The 17,070-nt window shown below is 33.5% G+C and overlaps 1 protein-coding gene across 3 annotated transcripts in view; it reads left to right on the forward strand.

The window, feature by feature from the left end:
* LOC118192557 (sodium-driven chloride bicarbonate exchanger-like) overlaps positions 1-17,070 on the forward strand; it is a 263,168-nt gene that overhangs the window by 74,095 nt on the left and 172,003 nt on the right. For 2 of the 3 annotated variants that reach the window (XM_085810939.1, XM_085810936.1), the window contains exons 6-7: positions 323-517; positions 10,835-10,906. In XM_085810939.1, coding sequence (XP_085667065.1) covers positions 323-517; positions 10,835-10,906 — 267 coding nt within the window. The remainder of the gene's footprint in view (positions 1-322; positions 518-10,834; positions 10,907-17,070) is intronic. The other variant, XM_085810937.1, reaches the window with a different exon arrangement.

Consider the following 17,070-nt stretch of genomic DNA (forward strand, 5'->3'; position numbering starts at 1 on the left):
TAACAGTTGATTTGTCGTTGAAAATGAACAACTTACATTTTTTTATGAAAGGAAGGGGGGAAATCCGTGTTTTTCTGTTTAAAGCAGGTAGAAAAATTGTTTGAAACAATTGTTCGTCCAGAAAAAATAGGTGTGTGATAGCAGCTTTAAAGATATTTTAGAAGAGGTTAGTGTTTGATACTTGATTGTTTAAAATAACATGCATATATTGCCATTATAGAAAAAGTTACAAAATTAAAGATTAGGCATATTTTTTGCATTCCTTCATAGAAAAGTTTTTGTGATAATTCTAATTTTTTTTTTTTTTCGTGTGTGCGGGCAGATTTAGTTTTGGAGCACATGGAATCAAGTAATCAGATCAGTTCTGATGTGAAAGGCAATATTAAAGAAGTGTTATTGCGTCCTCATCGTCATCAACATGAACTCAGAAGTGAATGGTCAGAAAAGGGTTCTCGACTTCCTTTGATTAGATCTTTGACAGATGTTGGCCGTAATTCTATCAGAATTAATCAGCATCGTAAGTAAATATATTTTATTTACCTGCTTAAATATATAAATTATAAACTGCTTAATTACATAAATATGCTCTAAATGTTTTATTATAGTGAGAGGTGTGCTTGTATACGTTACTCAGAGCTTTCAATTTTATATAAATAACTTTAAGCTTAATATTTAAAATAAGCAAAAGCAATCTGATACCGGATTTCTTCAGCCATCTGCTAATCACTTTTAATAAATCAAGTTGTTTATTATGTTGTCATTAAATAATAAAAATATGCTCATCAGATTTGTTCAAAAACTTTGCAAAGATGTATGAAATGTATCTGAACTGTGTATGTGAGCAATATTGGGAAACACATCTTGGATCACTTCAGATATTCAGTATCAAGTTGTAGGGTTTATATTTATTTTAACTAACATTTATTTTAAGTTTAAACTATCTTTCCTGTCAAGCCTTACTTTCCCCTGGAACTGCCAATGCCAGAATATGTAAATTTGAGTAGAACGCGCAAGGATTCAAATTATCAGCGGAAGTATTATGATTTAAATAGAAGGAAACGAGTTCGGTGAGAGAGTTATTCTTACTTAGCGAGCGCGGAGGTAGTTATCGAGAATTGAAGAACCCCGCGTTGCGGCCTATGTGCTTGGCGGGAATTAGTGGAAATTGTTCCAGTGAGCTTCAAGTCTGCTGAATTAGCAGCCGTATTGTAAAACGCGGTGAGTTAGTTATTTTAGAGAGCCTCGTAGTTAGAATCTTGTCTTTACTTTCTTTTTCAGGTTATTATTTTTATTTTGACTGCCTAGTGGGCACAGTCTGTAAGCGTCAAGAGGACGCCATTGTAATTTATTACGTTGAATAAAAAGGGACTTAAACCCTTTATAAGACTCTGTGGTTTATACAAGCTTTCACAGTCACATCTTGGTTGCGTGCAAGTTAGAGGCGCGCAACGTTATATTGGCGCCCGAACACTTATCGAACTGAAATGGCCGAAAACTGGATGGAAGCCGCTGGACAACACCAAGAAATGACAACGCAGTTAGAAGGATTTGGATACCTGGTCCAGACTTTGAGAGCATCAATCAAGCCAAACGTCTATTTCGACGGAAAAAATTCGGTGTCCGTATTTTTAGAAGGTATAGAAAACCACTTTCAGCTCTATCCTGTGCCTGAAAGACAAAAAGTTGCTATTGCCACATCAGCACTAAGAGGACAGGCCGCACTATGGTGGAAAAATATAGGCAAATTTCTTCTAGGTGAATTTGGAAGCCCGACGTATACTTTTGAAAATTTCAAAAAATCGTTAGTAAAGGCCTTCCCCATAGTGAAAGATCGCGCACGGCTGGAAGCCGAGCTATATAGTTTCTATCAACGGGATACAGCACAATTGACGGACTTTATTTTACGAAAAATCAAGCTAACGGATATGCTGTATGGCAAAAAAACCCGATGCGGAGATTATTGAAATAATATTACCAAGATTGTTACCCGCTGTTCAAGACTACTTTGAAATTAGAAACCCAACCATATTGCAGGAACTTTTCGAATTGGCGGTGAAATTTCAAAATCGCAGAATAGCGGAAAGAGCGAGAGGGGAAACATATTCTCAAAGTACCAGAAGGAAGGAGGAAACCAGAAATGGAAATCACTCATATGGGGGAAAGAACTATCAAACTAACGCATCGAAACTCGAAGGTCAAGGCCCAAAAAGAAAATTTGAAAATAAGCATCCGCGTACCCAGAAGACACAGATTGAAAGGAAAGCTTTAAACGACTAGAGGGGCCTGTGAAAGGGAGGGTCCAGACCCCGGAAGTTTTAGAAAAACCCTCAAATAGACATCTAAATACAGTCGTCGTAAAAAACTCACAGCTACCAATTATACAAGTCCTGGTTGGCGATGTACCAGTAGAAGCCCTCATCGATACAGGGGCAGAAGGAAATTTCATGAGTGAAAAGTTCTTCAAAAAGAATTTTTATAGGATACGACTATTCAAAACCAGAAATACGGAAATTATAGTGGCGCAAGGAAAAACATGTCACTGCATCGGGAAAGTATCATTAAACTTACAGATAAAAGAGGAAAATCTCAAAGTATTAATTTTTGTGGTGAAAGACCTCCAACACTCTCTTATTTTAGGTATGGACTTTTTAAGGGCCGTGAGGGCCAAATTAAATTTTCAAGATAGTTCCGTGGTGCTGGAGATGGACCAGAGGGTGGTGGAACCTGCAGAGACACCTGAATTGGACCTTAGCCATCTGAATGACCAGGAAAGTAAAGCAATACAGCAAGTGGTGAGTAATTTTTCTCATTTGTTTTCAGAAAAACCGGGAAACTGTCAGATCGTGACTCACAAGATTCAATTAAATGCCGAAAAACCTTGTAGGACTAAACCGTATCGCTATGATAAACAAAAAGACTTAATCATCAAAGAACATATTCAGGAGATGTTAAAGAATAAAATAATAACGCCCATAAACAGTGAATACGCGAGTCCAGTCGTACTATGTAGGAAAAAGAACGAGTTTCCTCCTTCGGATAAAAGGGCTTGGAGGTTTGCTATTGATTACAGAAAACTAAATAGTATTACCAAATTTCCAGTTTACCCTTTGCCGGTTATAGACGAGATCATTAGACAGATCAAATCGACAAGATATATGTCTACTTTGGACTTAACGTCTGGCTACTATCAAATAGCTATGAGACCCGAAGATATACATAAAACCGCGTTTATAACAAAATCGGGCACTTATGCATTTTTACGCATGCCTTTTGGGTTGTGTGGGGCCCCATCAACATTCCAGAGAGCTATGGACATTGTTCTAAAGCCTGTCCTAGGAAAATCAACTTTAATTTATCTAGATGATATAATTATAACGAGTAGTACGTTGGAAAAACACATTAATGACCTCGAACAAGTTTTTAAATTATTATAAGAGGCCGGTCTTACAATTAACGCCTCAAAATGCAAGTTCGCAACTAAAGAACTTAAATATCTCGGTTATAAAATTTCGCAAAAGGGTATAGAAATGCAAGATTCAAAAATAAAAGCTATTAAGAATTTCCCACCGCCCAACACCGCCAAGAAACTTTCGTCTTTCCTTGGACTATGTTCTTACTATCGATCTTTCATAAAAGATTTCGCTAATATTGTTGAACCACTCTTAGTAATCAAAAGAAAAAAGAGTAAATTTACGTGGACAGCTGAAGCTAACACAGCTTTTGAAAGATTAAAAGAAGCGCTTATTAATGCCCCTGTTTTAGAATTCCCTGAGGGGGATGAAAACCTCGAAATTGCGGCAGATGCATCAGACTATGCGGTGGGTGCAGTTCTTATGCAAAATAACCATCCGCTGGCATTTTTTAGTAAAACATTGAATCAAACACAAAGGAATTATACAGCTACAGAAAGAGAAACATTAGCCGTATTAATGGCTGTACACGAATTTCGAGTTTATTTCGGCAAATCGCCAGTAACAGTCTTTTCGGATCATGCGGCTGTTGGTAGACTTTACTCGGGAAAAAAACCTAACGCCCAGGTTAATAAGATGGGCTTTAAAACTCCAAGAATATAATATCACAATAAAATATAAACCGGGTAAGGAAAACAATGTAGCTGATGCACACTCTCGTATAAAACTGGACGATGAAGGTAATGAAATTAAATGCGCTGTGTTGACTTCAAAAATTTTAGATTCTAGAGATACGGTTATTACTGAACTGAAAGCTGATCCTGAATTTGGAAATATCTATGCTTATTTGAAAGACCCCGAAAGCTTTGAGCACAAAGATATCGATGCGATAAGAAATAGAGCAAAAAACTATGAAATAATAGATAATTTATTATTCTATACGAAAACAACAAACGAAAATCTTGAGTATAAGCCAGTCATCCCAGCCTCGCTTCGATTAAGCATTTTGAGGGAGTTGCACGAAAAAAAAACAGCGGGCCACCTCGGGGTCAGAAAGACTATAAAAAGGGTACGCGAGGCGGTATATTTCCCGCAATTATACAAAATAGTAACGGCGTATGTCAGGTCCTGCAATCAATGTCAGTTAATAAATGATATTAATTACAGCCCGGCCGGGTACTTAAATAGCATTCGCGCTACATTTCCGAATGAAATTTTAGGCATAGATCTCCTTGGTCCCTTCCCCCAGAGCGAGTTAAATAAAAATCGTTTTCTTTTAGTAATAGTAGATCATTTTTCAAAATGGATAGAAATTGTTCCACTTAAACGCGCGTCAGCCAAAACAGTCGCAGATGCATTCTTACACAGATACATTTTAAAATACGGTGCACCGATAAAAGTCATTAGCGATAACGGAAAACAATTCATTAGTCAAATATTTGAAAACATATGCAATGGACTTGATATACGCCATATCAAAATGATTCCGTATAGACCACAGGCTAACATAGCAGAAAGAGTTAATAAAAACATTGTAAAAATAATTCGCAGTTACGTTAGCACACATCACAAGCGCTGGGATGGCTACATAAATGAATTAGCTTATGCTTTAAGAACGGCACATCATGATACTACGGGAAAAACTCCAGCAGAATTATTTTTAGGCAGAAAGTTAATTACGCCTTTAGATAAATTATTCTTTGTGCAACAAAGAGAGCAGGAATTTAGACAAAAAGACGTGCAAAAGCTAATTGATCAGGCGCTTAAAACCTCGGATACGGCAAGAAATAGGCAGAAACTTTATTATGATAGAAAACGCCGTGAAGCAGATTTTAAAGTTGGGGATAAAGTATTGAAACGGAAATTTTCTTTATCAAGTGCCCCAGACAATTTTATGGCAAAGCTAGCTCCGAAGTTTGAAGGCCCCTATGTAATTCAGGAAATCAAAGGAGTAGTCTTATATCTCAAAAACGAGAGAGGGGAAATCTGTAAAGCAAGTCCCGACCAGGTGAAAAAATACTATAATCCAAATGATTTTGAAATCCTTAAAAGTTTCTTGCAGGACTCAAGTCTAAACGAAATAGAAGGGCCAGAGACTGCAACAACTATTCCACCACCCAAGAAACGGAGAACTGAAGAGAGACCTAGCACTTCTACAACCCGGACGTCGGTATCAAAAAGAAAAAAGGATTTTCAAACTCCGGCGTTTAAGAAAAACAAAAATACAGATGAACCGGGTAAAGAAACCGTGGTAAAGAGAAAAACACCACCTACAAAAGATGGCAGGAGAAATTACACATCAAGGAGAACGCGCACACGGCCACAGAGTCAGGTGCCAGCAAGGCCGCCGTTCCGGAAACTGAAACGCCAACAGGAGGCACAAAAATACGACGAACAGAAGAAATTCAAGAAGGACTCCAGACTGGAGGACGTCAAGACCAGCCGTCCCAGGCAGAAACGCAAAGGCCAACAACCAGACGATTACTCCGTCAAGAGGCCAGCATGTAGAGGACGCAAAAGAAAGAGCAACGGGGACGACACTCAATAAGGAGAAGATTGACATCCATGACACCTCTAACTTGGGATCAATTTTGCCAAAAACGGAGGACGGAATTTCAAGCATCGAAAACTCAAAGATAAGTTAAAACCTTCTATAAATATTTTTCTCTTTTGTTCCGAAATGTTATGCATAAGTACGAAGTTCTATGTTTTGACGAAAGTCAATATGTCTCGGTTGAGACTTAGTTTTGTTTTACTTTATTTAGCTAAGGCAAAAGTATTATTTTCTTTAAGTGTAAAAGCAAAAAACAAGCATTTTCTGTTGGTCGAAAGACTAATTCTGTTATGTTAAAGCCAAAATTTGGCCGGAGATAAAAATAACTTCGTATTCTTGTACTAATAAGAATTTTAGTTCCAGTGCCGCCAGCTTGGCGAAGAATGAGTAAAGTAAAAATTTATTTTCTCTTATTCATTTTATGGTAAATTGTAAAAAGCATATGTATTAAACTTTTGTAAATGTATGTAAATACTTGCATGTTATGTAAAAATAGAATTTAGTCTAGAAGCATAAAATTGTAGATGCTAAAAGTGAATGCTTAAAAGCAATGAAGTCAAAATTTAAGTATTAAACTGTAAAGTCATGCTTTAGAGCGAAAGCCTGCATGTTTAAAGATGAATGAGGGGGAAGCTAGAATGAATATGTTTTGTAGGGTTCTCCACCTACATTTGAATTTTTAAGAATATTGAAGTAGCTCATTGAGTTGTAGAATGTCGAGTAAGGTGTGTCTATTTGGTTGTTGAATTCTAACAAATCATGGTGGTTAGGGGAAGTGTTGTAAGACTAAAACACGAATATTCCCGTTTGACACCACACATGGTGGAGAGCCAGGATAAAGTTAAATTAATGCTTGAAAAATTGAATGAATGTGAAGTAAGCAATAACTAAGAAAAACGAAACGTTAAAAACAAAAATTTATTGTGTCAAGAAAGTGTAAATTATAATGTATGTAGAAAGATACTGATACTTATTCCTTCCAGATGCTGGAAGGAAAGACCAAGATTGATTGATGAAGTCCAGGAAAAGTGGCTGTAAGAAGAAAGCTTTGTAACGAATAACAGAATTTTAATATATAATTGTTACATAAGATTTTTTTTGTGTAAACGAGGCTTTCGCCAGTTAGTTCAGAATTAGATAAACTTACAACAGGTCGTTTGTAGGACCTGCTTCCAAGTTTTCCAAATTCTGGCAGCGGCAAATGTAGGGTTTATATTTATTTTAACTAACATTTATTTTAAGTTTAAACTATCTTTCCTGTCAAGCCTTACTTTCCCCTGGAACTGCCAATGTCAGAATATGTAAATTTGACTAGAACGCGCAAGGATTCAAATTATCAGCGGAAGTATTATGATTTAAATAGAAGGAAACGAGTTCGGTGAGAGAGTTATTCTTACTTAGCGAGCGCAGAGGTAGTTATCGAGAATTGAAGAACCCCGCGTTGCGGCCTATGTGCTTGGCGGGAATTAGTGGAAATTGTTCCAGTGAGCTTCAAGTCTGCTGAATTAGCAGCCGTATTGTAAAACGCGGTGAGTTAGTTATTTTAGAGAGCCTCGTAGTTAGAATCTTGTCTTTACTTTCTTTTTCAGGTTATTATTTTTATTTTGACTGCCTAGTGGGCACAGTCTGTAAGCGTCAAGAGGACGCCATTGTAATTTATTACGTTGAATAAAAAGGGACTTAAACCCTTTATAAGACTCTGTGGTTTATACAAGCTTTCACAGTCACTCTGTGTGACAAATACATTCTTGTTACATTTAGAAAGTGCTCCACAAGGGCATTCTTCATTAAACTGATGATACTTAAGCTAACATTTAGAACTTGCTAAACTCTCAGTCAACCTATGTATCTATAAGTGAAGTTCTCTAAAGTTGGATGTCTTAGAGTGGAAGATTTGTATGGAAGTAAAATTGTACAGCATAAAAATGTAAAATATTCTCTATTTCTGCCTTCTATGCTTTAACTACCATTTATTTTCCTAAGTCGCAATTACAGCTTGTTTTGCTTAAAGATATTTATCTTTTTCTCTATCTTATTTTCAGTTTCATGGCTTTTTGCCAGAAATTTCAGATATGGGTTCTTTAAGTAAAACTCTCTTTCGAATCTCTTGCTCTTTTTCGAATGAATAGCCTGTTGTACTGTCTAGCCATGCCATAGCTAACTGCCATTTTTTACCTGCTTTATAATTAATTTTGCCATTATCTTAAATCTGGCAACTGCAGACATTACAAGTCTGCCTTTGCGATTAAAGAGAAAAAACCATTAATTGTTAGTTACACTGTATGTTGTACTGAAGAAAGTTTATCGTAGCTTTTAAAAAATTTTCTGGCCTAATTTATTATTATTTAAAATATGAAAATTTCATTTCATTGAATATATTTTAGTATTTTTATAATATACAGGGTGTCCCAAAAAATCCTTACCAAACTTAACATGCTGGCCTGTCATACCATGACAATCAAGATTTACATGGGAACTTATGTCTGAAAATGTGAATGGTGACTGCTAGAAGTCAATGTTCGCAGGTTTATGGGAGAATGGGAAGTGTGATCATTTCAGGCAAGGGCGTTGCAGAAGAATGATGATTTGGTTTATTAACTCAGTTCTTTATGAACATCTTGTGGAAAGGGCTGACATTCCAGCAGCTACATGCCGAAACATCTGATTTCATTATGCGTGTGGAGAGACATGAAGTCCATGGTCCATGGATATGGACATGAAGTCCATGTAGATGATCATAACATCAGACATGGATCTCATGCCAGGCAGCATGTGTACGTGACACACCTTTTCATTTTTTGAATGGGTTCGTGAATCCATGCATCAATGTTGTGAAGCATGCAATTTGGCAAATGGAAGGAATTTTGAACATCTTCTATGATTTAACTATGTTCTGTAATAAAAGTCATATTAATACCTCTTTCGACATTATTTATATCTTCCCCTCTCTGCTTGCGAACATTGTCCTCTTCAGGTTGCCGTTCACATTTTCGGACAGAAGTTTCTATATAAATCTTGTTTGTCATGGTATGACAGACAAGCATATTAAGTTTGGCAACAATCTTTTGAGACACCCTGTAGGGTATTCTGTTTTATTTACACATTTTTTACATGTTTTGATCTAATTATTAATTTAATAATTGTGTATTGTTCTAACTTTTTTAATTTTTAAATGAATGTTTTAAATTGATTTATATTGTGTCTGGGTTGTGTTAAATTCTTGGCATGTATATGGGTTGGCTAAATTTCAGGCATTGAGAATTTAAGTATAAAATTTTAAAAAAAAAATTTTAATTATGTATGCATGACAAGGGTGAAACATGATGTCTGAGCAGTTGGAAAGAGAGTGAAATAAACTAATCCCCCCAATGAGTCAGAACAATTTCATTATCTTTATAATTGTTCATTTTTCAGTCTTTTTTTTCTGTAATATTGCTAAAATTTGAGTAGAATTTGCAATAATTTTTGCTTTTCTGCAACTATTAGCTAGTGCTTGAAAGACTAATTTTCTTTTTGATTTCAACTTTCACCTTTTTCTGTTACCTTTTGGTTTTTAGAATATAAATTTCTGTTTTTTAATTTCTTTATTTTCTTATTATGACGTAGTTAACTGGAATTAATGTAGACCTTCAAATTGTAATTCCTAGTTTTTATTTAGCTGGACGTTTTGATAGGACTATTTCCCATTTCATTAATAAGATTTTTATGATTTATTAAATCTATGCAGCCTTAGGTGCAGGATTCTTAAATAGTTCTACTTTCCTTTTGTTTATATATAGATAGATTATTAATTTGTAGAATAGAAAATTAACCCGACGGTTTTTGTAAAGATATTATTTTTATTTGTGCATTTATAATTTGTTTTGTAAGTAAACAAAGTGATTTGAATGTATTTAAACAATTTTTATGTTTGTGCATCTGTAATATGTATATGAAACTCTGCATAAAGTTTAATAGGAGATGAAACAATGACTATGAAACAATATGAAATGTCTGTAATATGTATATGAAAAATGTCTGTAATATGCATCTGTAATATGTATATGAAACTCTGCATAAAGTTTAATAGGAGATGAAACAATGACTATGAAACAATATGAACAATATTTTTATTTCAGCAATTTTAAGTTTATGTGATTCATATAGTTGCTAATGGAAACACGTGTCTCTTAGGGAACTATTCATTATATAGCCTTGCAACAATTGTTTAGTTTCTGTAGGAGCCTATACATCTTTTGCATGTCACAGTTTGTAAAATACTCTTTGTTATATCGGGTAAGTTCATAAGTTCGTGCACATTAAGAGTATGTGTGGAATTCACTATGATGCATTTAACTAAAACAATACAATTTTGAACCTGTTAAAACTTGTCATCGTTTGACTAAAGGATGGTTAAGAACTTTAGTAGATGCAGTGTATAAAGTTATAATGTTCTATGGGAATAAATATTTTAAGATACTTGAGTGCTAAGTTAATTTTTATATATATTTATGACATGCAGAAATGCCTTGAATGGTTTCCCATTCAAATTGTACTTCATAAAGTATGACATATTTTAGGGAATATCCTATTGTATACAGATTTCACTATACTTGAAAAGCATGTATACAGAGGTACTTGTACCTCTGTAGAGCTTATCTCCTCTTATTTTCTTCTGTTTCTTTTCTCTGTTATAACTTTTTGTCTGTGCAAATTTAAAATTTGATCAAATATTCTATGCTTTTAAAATTTTTGTTTTTAATTTATAAATGAGCAGTGAATATCTATATTTGTTTTCTCTGAGCTAGTTGCACTATTTTTGTAAAATATATGAATTGCTTGCAATTGCTTAACTACTAACACTTGCTTAATTTGCTGTATTTGCTTCCAGATGTTTTACCATTTTGGGGTTCTTTTACTCCACATATACCTTCTATAGTGGAGGAAAAAACAACCTCCTCTGGTAACTTTGTCTTTTACTTAAACTATTATTTCTGTCTTTGAAAGTATAATTAATCACTAGCTGTATGAAGAATATTTAAATTTTGTGGAAATTTATCATATAAGGATGTATGTAATTTAATGAGACAAACTTTTGAATTTAATGGAGATCATTTATAGTTTTGGTTTATCTTTTTATTTACTTTTATTTTTATTTGGTTTATCTTTTTATTTGTAAAAGAAAAAAACCATTTAAATAAACAATCCATTATTCTTATAGTAGTTATACATTCAAAATGCTTATTTTTAATAGTTTATTTTCCAATTACTATACGTAACATCAATATTATATTACTTATGTTCTTTCAAGTAGTAGTGGGTTCAAAAACCTGTAAATAATTTGCATTCAAAGTTATATTTACTATTACAAGTATAATGTTGGAAACACATATATATCTTTCCATTTTTACTTCCTTGTACGAAGTAAAGGAAGTACTGTAATCATGAAAAATTCTGGGTACCTGTTTCAATGAAAATATCCCATTTTGACCACTATTGAATGCAATTTAACAATCTTTTGCATGACATCTGTATGTAATGACAGAATAAAGGACTCTTTTCCTCAAAACTAAATATAAAACTGGTTTAAAATGGATTCAGAAGAGATTTTTTTCATAGTGTCTGTACATACATACATATGTATCTCACATAACTCAAAAACGAGTAGCCTCAGAATGTTGAAATTTTGTATATAGGACTGCTATAACATGTAGATGTGTACTCTTTTTGGTTGAAATGTGCTGCACCAAAAGTATATATATAAATTATATATTTTGCTTTAAAAATGATTGAATTATGTTATTCTCATCTATCTACTGGTTAATGATTTTATGCCTTTAGTTAATCTGCATGCAATATTTGTAGAATTATCAGCAATTTAAAAGTTGTTTAAGTGCAACTAAGCCTATTTTTTTTTAATCGTAGCAGCCATATTTGTTTACATTCGAAATTTAGCGAAATAGTGTATTCTTTCTAATCCTTCAGTGTCTTTTTGCCAAGTGGCACAAAAGGAGACTTTTACTTTTGTGCACCAAAAAATTTGCCTTCTTACTTGCTGGCTGAATTGCTTGTTTTTGTGTAGAAACTGTAATTTTAATTGTAAATATTGTTTTTTTAATTGTTTTAACTGTATTTGGTGTTTTATGTTTCCCTATAGCTTTAAATTTTTAATGAAAATATTTTGAGTTTGTGAGAACTGAATTAATTATATGAGAAATATATCTCTAATGAAATTCAAGGAAATAAGTTTAAATGAAGTGCAGGAAAAAATCCATACATAGGAAGTCGTACAAGGAAGTCATGTGTTGTATGCATCAGCTTTTTAGTGTCAGATTAGTTTACATTGTCATTTATCATTACATGTAGCCTGGTGAATTGCCAGTTCTGGAAATCTTGCCATTCCATGCAACAGGCATTATTATTTTTTTTTTTAATTTTATTTTTTGTCTTTCAAATAAAACCTTTGCATTATTTAATAAATGAAACAATTTATGAGGCATTATTATATTTCCATTTGTATGCTGTTGTGATGTAAATGAATTACATCTGCAGCTTTCAGTGGAAAGTCCATCAATCAAATCTCAGTAAGCCATGGTAAGTTCTTCACACTTTATTCTTAAAAAAACATAATAATTTTTATTGTTGTATCCAAATTTTAATTTAGTGGGCAGTAATTTGTAACCACCTGGATTGGGTAGACTGGATCTTTTGTTGGTTGTGCATTAGCACTGAAGGCGTAATGAGTACGTTTCCTCAAGCACAGAATTAAAGAATCATAAGTCAAAATTTTAACTACGAAATCTTTATTTAATAAAGTAGGATAATTCTGCTTAACTTAAGCATAACAAAAAGTAATTATCTTCATGGACATTAAAACACTGAAGTATCGAAAAGAAGATAACTTACATAGAATCTTCATCAGTCCTAAATATCATCAGGCTTACCTATTTTAGGCAATAAAAAGGAGAAACACGAACATACTTTGCCATCGTACCTGAAAGAGAAGAAAGTACTACTGGATTAGACCTTTGGCCAGGTACAAGTAGCTAGGGTGAAAATCGAATATACTGCATTGCACACAAACTTCACTTTATCTGGCCAATATATATCTTGGTGCACGTTCATTTTGTATGCCTTTTGAGTTTCATTATGCAAAATACCTAAATTTATGCTAACATTGCCCCTGTTTTGCTAATGAAACTCATACTAATTGCAATTCATTCCTGCAAAACTGAAATTTAGCTTTAGGAATTGGTTTAGTCATAATATCAACAATTGTTTGCTCTGTCGAAAGATAAGCAAGTTTTACTATTCCTTTGTTATTCAAGTCGCGTATATGATGAACTTTTGTATCAATATGTTTTGTGCGTGAACTGAATTTTTCAGATTCTACAAGTCTTATAGTAGACTGATTATCTTCAAATACCTTTATCGGTAGAGTTTGGGGTAGATTGAAATCTTCTGTTAATTTTAATAGCCATAATAGTTCTTGCGTAGCTTGCGATAGTGCAACATATTCAGCTTCTGCTGAGGATAAAGAAACACAAGTTTGTTTTCTTGAAAACCACGAAATACAGTTTTTTCCTAATAAAATAACACTTCCTGGTGTAGATTTTCTATCTTCAATATCTTGTCCCCAATCAGCATCTGAATAAACTGTAATATTAAGTTCTTCACTCGACGAAATTTGTAAGGATAGATTCTTTGTCGTATTTAAGTATCTAATGATTCTTTTAACAGCATTCCAGTCCTTTTGACGTGGATTATTACACCTTCTGCTGAGTATGTGATTTGAAGCTGTGATATCTGGTCTTGTGATAGACAATATATACAAGAGACTTCCAATAGCTTGACGAAATTTATCATTTGAAGTTAGGAGATTTTCTTCCTTGTTTAGGTTATAATAGTTTATTTCCATTGGTGTGCTAGCGGGTTTCGCTTCTTCAAGTTGAAATTGCTTGACAAAATGATTTATTTTATTTTTCTGTGATAAGAGATAACTTCCATCTTCCTTGTGATTTATTTCCATGCCTAAGAAATATTTAGCTTCACCAAGATGCATTATTTGGTAACGTTTCTTTAAATCATTAATTGTTTGAAGAATTAGTTCTTCTTCTGTAGAACTTATTAGGATGTCATCAACATACACTATTAAATTAATTCTTTTATCACGAACCACTTTTGTGAAAAGACACGAATCTGCTTTGCCTTGACTGAACCCAAGATTCTTCAATGTATTTTCAATTTCTGCATTCCAGCACCTAGCTGCTTGTTTGAGACCATAAATCGACTTCTGTAATTTACAAACTTTATGTCTTTCTTCTGGAACCAAGAATCTTTCTGGTTGTTCCATATATATTTCTTCATTTAAGTTGCCATACAAAAAGGCTGTTTTAACATCTAGTTGATGTACTTTGGCATTATTATACGCTGCCCATGCTAAGAAAACTCTTATCGTAGTGTGTTTCACTACTGGTGAAAAAGTTTCATCATAATCACTGCCGTATTTTTGAGTAAATCCTTTGGCTACTAAGCGTGCTTTGTATTTTATATTTTTACCAGTTTCATCATATTTTGTCTTAAACACCCATTTGCTGCCTACTGCATGTTTTCCTGGTGGTAATTCTGTAAGTGTATAGGTTTCATTTTCTTTTAGAGAATGTATTTCTTCTTGCATAGCCTTGAACCAAATTTCTTGTTCACGTTTTGGTAAGTTTAGAATTTCTTCAAAGCTTTCTGGATCTTTATTTTTAGGTAAGATTGATTCTTCGTCTTCTGCTTTATAGGAGAATCTTTCCGGTGGGACCCCTTTGGTTGATCTGCTAGAAACCCTTCTTTCTACATTTTCTTCACATTTAATTAACTCTTCAGAACTTTTTGAATCTTCTGTAAAATCATCGCCAAGAGATGTTTCTTCATTATTTTCTTCATCTTTTTGCGAGTTATTGAAGTGAATTAATTCTAAATCTTCAGCATTATTTTCTGCATGTTTGTCAGTTAAAGATGCGTTTTCTGAAAATTTAACAGTTCTACTTACTATTATTTTCTTTCCACCTACATAAATCCTGTATCCCTTACTTCGTAAATCGTATCCTACGAATATTCCTTCTTCAGCTCTGTTGTCGAATTTACACCGTTTTTGTTTGTTCACATAGTAAAATGCTTTACAGCCAAATACTCGTAAGTGACTTAAGTTTGGTTTTCTACCATTCCACAATTCATATGGTGTTCTATCTGTGGCTTTAGTTGGTAACCTATTTTGAAGATATGCGGCAGTAGCAGCTGCTTCAGCCCAGAATCCTATCGGTAATTTAGAGTTTATTAGCATAGCTTTTGTCATTTCTATCAAAGAGCGATTTTTCCTTTCTACGACGCCGTTCTGTGCCGGACAATAAGGAACCGAAGTTTCATGGAAAATACCAAGTTTCTTTAAGTAATTTTCAGTAATTTTGTTACAGTATTCTGTACCATTGTCGGATCTGAGAACCTTTATTTTCTTTCTAAATTTATTTGTTGTCGATGCAACATACTGTTTAAGTTTGTCAAATACTTCATCTTTTGAAGTAATAAAATAAATTTGAGTATAACGTAAATAGTCTCAATGAAAGTTACGAAATATCTTTTCCCTCCTAAGCTGTTGACTTCAGTTGGCCCACACACATCTGTGTGCACTAAATCCAGTGGATTTTTAGATCTAAAACTAGTTTTGGGATAAGAATTTTCAGTTAGTTTTGCTTTTACACAAGTAGAACATTCCACACTGTGAGTGCATTTGCCAAGTTTAATGCCGTCTGCCAAATCATTTTTCTCAAGTGTTTCTATGGCATCTATATTTCTGTGGCCTAATCTTTGATGCCATTTTAGTATACAGTTCGTATTAGAACATGAAATATCAATACCTAAGTATGCTTTCTCATCAATTGAGTTTATGGTCAATTTATATAAACCTTGCTGAGCGTTGCCGTCGGCTACGAGTATATTGTTACGCTTTATGTAACACTTTTTACTATCAAATGTAACAATGCAACCTTTATTCATAACAGATTGAACCGAAAGTAAATTACTATCTAAACCTGGTACATACAATACATTTTCTAACTTTATTTGCGTAACCTGACCCTTTAAATTTTGAACTTTAAAATAGCCTTCACCAATACCATAAGAATTTAATTTAGCACCATTGGCTACAGTTACTATTTGTTTATTAGAGTCATTTAACTGAGAGAAAAAATTCTTATCACTTGTCATATGAGGCTCCTGAGTCGATAACCCATTCTTGCGTTTGCGTGTTTTCATGTTTATTTTCCACTTTTAGAACTTGATTAAACTGAATCTGTGAATTTTCAGTTTCGATACTTTTAAGATACTTATTTTCTTTATGTTTTGTTATGTTTTCTACTTTTTGCATATTTGCTATTTGGCATGCATTACTTTTATAATTTTGAGAATAATTTCTTATTTTACTGTTATTTACATCTATTTTCGGGGAAGTTCTAGCGTAGCATTTTAAATGAAAACAGTCATTTATCGTATGGTTATTTCTCTTACAATAAGTACAAAATTGTGTAACATACTTTGATTTATTTTCGCTTTTACTTTTTAAAGCAACTGAATCGTATTTTTGAACTTTCTTAGTTTCCACACGTCTACAATACTCATCTATTAGTTTGTTTTTAACATATTCTAGCGACAATTCAGCTTCTGATTTACTTTCTATTGCAGTTATTAAGGAGTTGTATGAATTTGGTAAAGAACATAGTAATATTGCTATTAAGTTATTTTCTTTAATTTCTTCACCTATACTATGCAGCTTTTCAGCCAATTCTAGTACTCCTTTGATATGTTCCTGCATTTTAGAACTTTCATTATATCTAATGGAATATAGTTTTCTAAGAAGAAATAACTTATTTGTTAAATTTACACGTTCATGGACACATGTTAACTTCTGCCAAACTTCTTTTGCAGATTTACTATGCAAAACATGGATAATTTGCGAATCCGAAATGTTTAAGCATATTAGAGCTTTAGCTTTACGATCATTCTTTAACCAAATATCAGTATCCGGTTTTTCTTCAAATACATCATTATCTAAACTTTCTTTTATTAGAAGTTGTTCTATTTTGAATT

Source organism: Stegodyphus dumicola, chromosome 2 (genome assembly GCF_044657685.1).
Source record: "Stegodyphus dumicola isolate Sdum_Otavi_A_Nest chromosome 2, ASM4465768v1".
In the NCBI taxonomy this organism is placed as follows: domain Eukaryota; kingdom Metazoa; phylum Arthropoda; class Arachnida; order Araneae; family Eresidae; genus Stegodyphus; species Stegodyphus dumicola.